This window comes from Eurypyga helias, unplaced genomic scaffold, assembly GCF_000690775.1.
Source record: "Eurypyga helias isolate BGI_N326 unplaced genomic scaffold, ASM69077v1 scaffold13823, whole genome shotgun sequence".
NCBI lineage: Eukaryota > Metazoa > Chordata > Aves > Eurypygiformes > Eurypygidae > Eurypyga > Eurypyga helias.
Genome location: NW_010241942.1, coordinates 711 through 3,941, shown reverse-complemented (window position 1 = coordinate 3,941; position 3,231 = coordinate 711). Strand labels below are relative to the sequence as shown.

The window sequence follows — 3,231 nt, the reverse complement described above, 5'->3', positions numbered from 1 at the left end:
GTGGTGAGGGTGATGAAGCAGTAGTAGTAGGCATGGAAGAAGCTCCAGTGCTCGTAGTAGGAGAAGGCGGCTGCCCCAATGCAGAGGGTGCTGATGCAGGAGAAGAAGCCGATGGTGACCATGTTGGCCATGGAGACCTCCGCCCGCCTCATGCCAAGGCACTTCTTGATGCGGTGGAGGAGGTACTTGACAAAGGTGTTGATCCTCTCGCCCAAGCTCTGGAACATGACGAGGGTGAGGGGGATCCCCAGAAGGGCGTAGACCATGCAGAAGACCTTCCCCCCGTCCGTGCTGGGGGCTGCATGACCGTAACCTGGGGAGCAAAGCCACAGAGCGGGATCAGCTTTGGTGCTCCGAGGGGGTTGCAGGGTGTGCAGCACCTCAAACCGCTTCCCTGACTGAGTTACTGGTGGTGGACCTCAACCCTGAGCGGTGCCAGCCTCACCCCCAGGCACCCCAGGCTGGTGGGGTTAATGGAGTCTTCCAATGAAAATGAAGGGGTGGGAGTTGGAGAAGGGGGAAACCCTCGGCTTGTGGGAAAAGGAACTGGGGGGCTGGCGGGGGGTGACGGACAAGGTGCTGCATCCCTGGGTTGAGGTGGGGGCAGATGGGGATGCTTGGATGGATCCTGGCTGGGCTGAGCGGACGTTCCTCAGCCTTGGGGTTTGGAAAATTGGAGATCGCTCTTCCCTGAAACAGCCATCCCAGGATGGCCCATCTCACAGTGGAGAGGCGCAGGAGAGGGGCAAAACAGGGATTTTTAAGGAATTGGGCGACAAGGGGGACTGGCTCCTCTCTGGCAGCCCAGACCCACACCCCCACATCCCCAGGCTCCATCCAGGTGCTGCCATGGGAGCTGGGGAGCACCGGCACCCAGCCCCACGCTGAAGGCAGTCTGGGTTTCAGGGAACTCCTGCCCACAGGAAACCCACGCAGGCAGGAATACTCTGCCCCTGCGCTGGCAGGTCAGTTGTCCCCAACACATCCCGGGCATCCCTCTGCCTGGGCACAGGCAGCAGAGCGTGTGGGATGTGTGGGTGCTGAGCGGGGCTGCCCTCGCCACCAGGTACCAGCCATTCCCCTTCCCTTTCCCCCTCTCCACCACCGCAGAGCAGCAGGCCAGGGACTGCGGGAATGGTCAGGGGCTGGGGCACAGGCTGCCCTTGGCTGGGGGCTTTGGTGGGCCAGGGGCTACACTGAAAATTGAAAGCAGATATATGTATATTAGATATAAGGAAAAAAGAAGCATAGAATCACATAACATTTTGGGTTGGAAGGGATCTTAAAGCCCCCCCAGTGCCCCCCCCTGCCATGGGCAGGGACACCTTCCACTAGACCAGGTTGCTCCAAGCCTCATCCAGCCTGGCCTTGGACACTCCCAGGGATGGGGCATCCACAGCTTCTCTGGGCAACCTGTCCCAGTGCCTCACCACCCCCTGCGGGAAGAATTCCTTCCTGATGTCCCATCTCCATCTCCCTCTTCCCGTTTAAACCTGTCACCCTTTGTCCTGTCACTCCCTGCCCTTGGGAAAAGCCTCCCCAGCTTTCTTGTAGCCCCCCAGGCACTGGAAGGGGCTCTGGGGTCTCCCCGGCGCTTCCCTTCTCCAGGCTGAACCCCCCAACTCCCCCAGCCTGTCCCCAGGGCAGAGGGGCTCCAGCCCTCGGAGCATCTCCAGGGCCTCCTCTGGACTCGCTCCAACAGCTCCGTGTCCTTCTGCTGTTGGGGCCCAGAGCTGGAGCAGAACTGCAGGGGGGTCTCCCCAGAGCGGAGCAGAGGGAGAGCATCCCGTCCCTCGACCTCCATCTCCAGAGCATCCCAGAGAGCCCCAGCAGCAGAGGGGACACTGAGGCAATGCCATTCTACCCGGGTGCCGGCCGTGTCCCACAGCAGGGCTGGGCAGTTCATTTCAAACTGGGTCACATCCTGCTGCCCTGGGGGCAGACACCGGAGCCTTCACCCTGCCTGTGTGCCCCCTCCTGCCCTTCATCTCCTGCCAGACACCTCCAACCCGCTCCCAGCTGCCCCAGTCTCCCCATTCCTTGCCCATCAGCCGCTCAAGGACGGGCTTTTAGGACGCGACCCTCGAGAGCTGCCTGCGGGCCCCATCCCTGCCGACAGCCTCGCCGAGCATCCTCCTGCCTGCTCCTGCCTTCCCGCACCAGTGCTGCCTCCCGCAGCTATTTTTAGCCCCGTTTCCCCAGGGAAGGGAGTTTATGAGCTCTCGCAGCGCGTCCAAGCGTCCGTCAATCTGCCAGCCCTCCCCTTCCCCGGCTTTAGCAGGCACTGCCTGACCTCCAGCACGTCTGAGGATGGGGGGAAGGTCACCGGGATATGAAATCCAGTCATCAGGGAGAGGGAGACCCTGGGAAGGTGGAAGAGAGAGTGAAATCCCCCAAACTCCTCTCCCATCTGAGGTTTCATTCCACCATGGGAAGCTCCGGGGGATGCAGCAATGTGCTGGAAGCTGCCACATCCCACAGCGTCCCCCCCCACCGGAATTCCTGACTTTGGGGCATATCCCAACCTGGAAAAGCTCCTGGGAACAGGCAGCGAGGGTCCCACCATGCTCCTGCCCTCCCTGCTGAAGGGGCTCAGCATCCCTGCTCCTCTCCATCTCCTGCCTCCGTCCTGCAGCCCCCCCCAACCTCCCCAGTGGGAGGGGTTGGGAGGCCCAGTGGGGGACTCCTCAAAGGGGTGTCCCAGGAGGGATGCTGCCGAGGGACAGCACAGTCAGGGTGCTCTGGGCACAGGGTGCTGCAAGCAGGAGGGGAGCACAGCCTGTGTCCCTGGGGAGAAAATATGACATGTCCCTGAGGAACGTGGTCGGCTCGTCTCCTTTTTAGGGCTGCGGAGGAGCAGGGATGGATCTGGCCGCGGCTGCGGAGCAGGTGCAGGTCTCGGCTGGAGCAAATCCCAGGCTGTCGGGAGCGATGGATGGTGGGGATTAGCGGGGCAGCTGCTGGGAACGGGAGGAAAGGGGGGGCACGCTTTGCAGAGCAGAGGTGTTACGGAGGGTGCAAAGGGCTGGGAAGGCAGGGAGAGGGTCCCTGGGAGGTGGCACTGGGTGCTGAAGGGGTATGGGAGGGGGCTAAGCCCACCAGGGAGGGGATGTCCCAGCTGACAGCAGGGGTTGGGAGCTGGGCTGGGGTATGAGGGGTGTGAAGCAATGAGAGAAGCAGCTCCCAGCTTTACAAAGCCACTGCAGGAAAGCAGGAACTGGCAGTGAGCGA

At 62.1% G+C, this 3,231-nt stretch overlaps 1 protein-coding gene across 1 annotated transcript in view; it reads right to left on the bottom strand.

Annotated features, from left to right (window-relative positions):
* KCNK3 (potassium channel, subfamily K, member 3) overlaps window positions 1-313 on the bottom strand; it is a gene marked incomplete at its 5' end in the record, with an annotated part of 869 nt that extends 556 nt beyond the window's left edge. Inside the window, one exon of the mRNA XM_010148914.1 lies at window positions 2-313. Coding sequence (XP_010147216.1) covers window positions 2-313 — 312 coding nt within the window. The remainder of the gene's footprint in view (window position 1) is intronic.
* Between the last annotated feature and the right edge of the window lie 2,918 nt (window positions 314-3,231).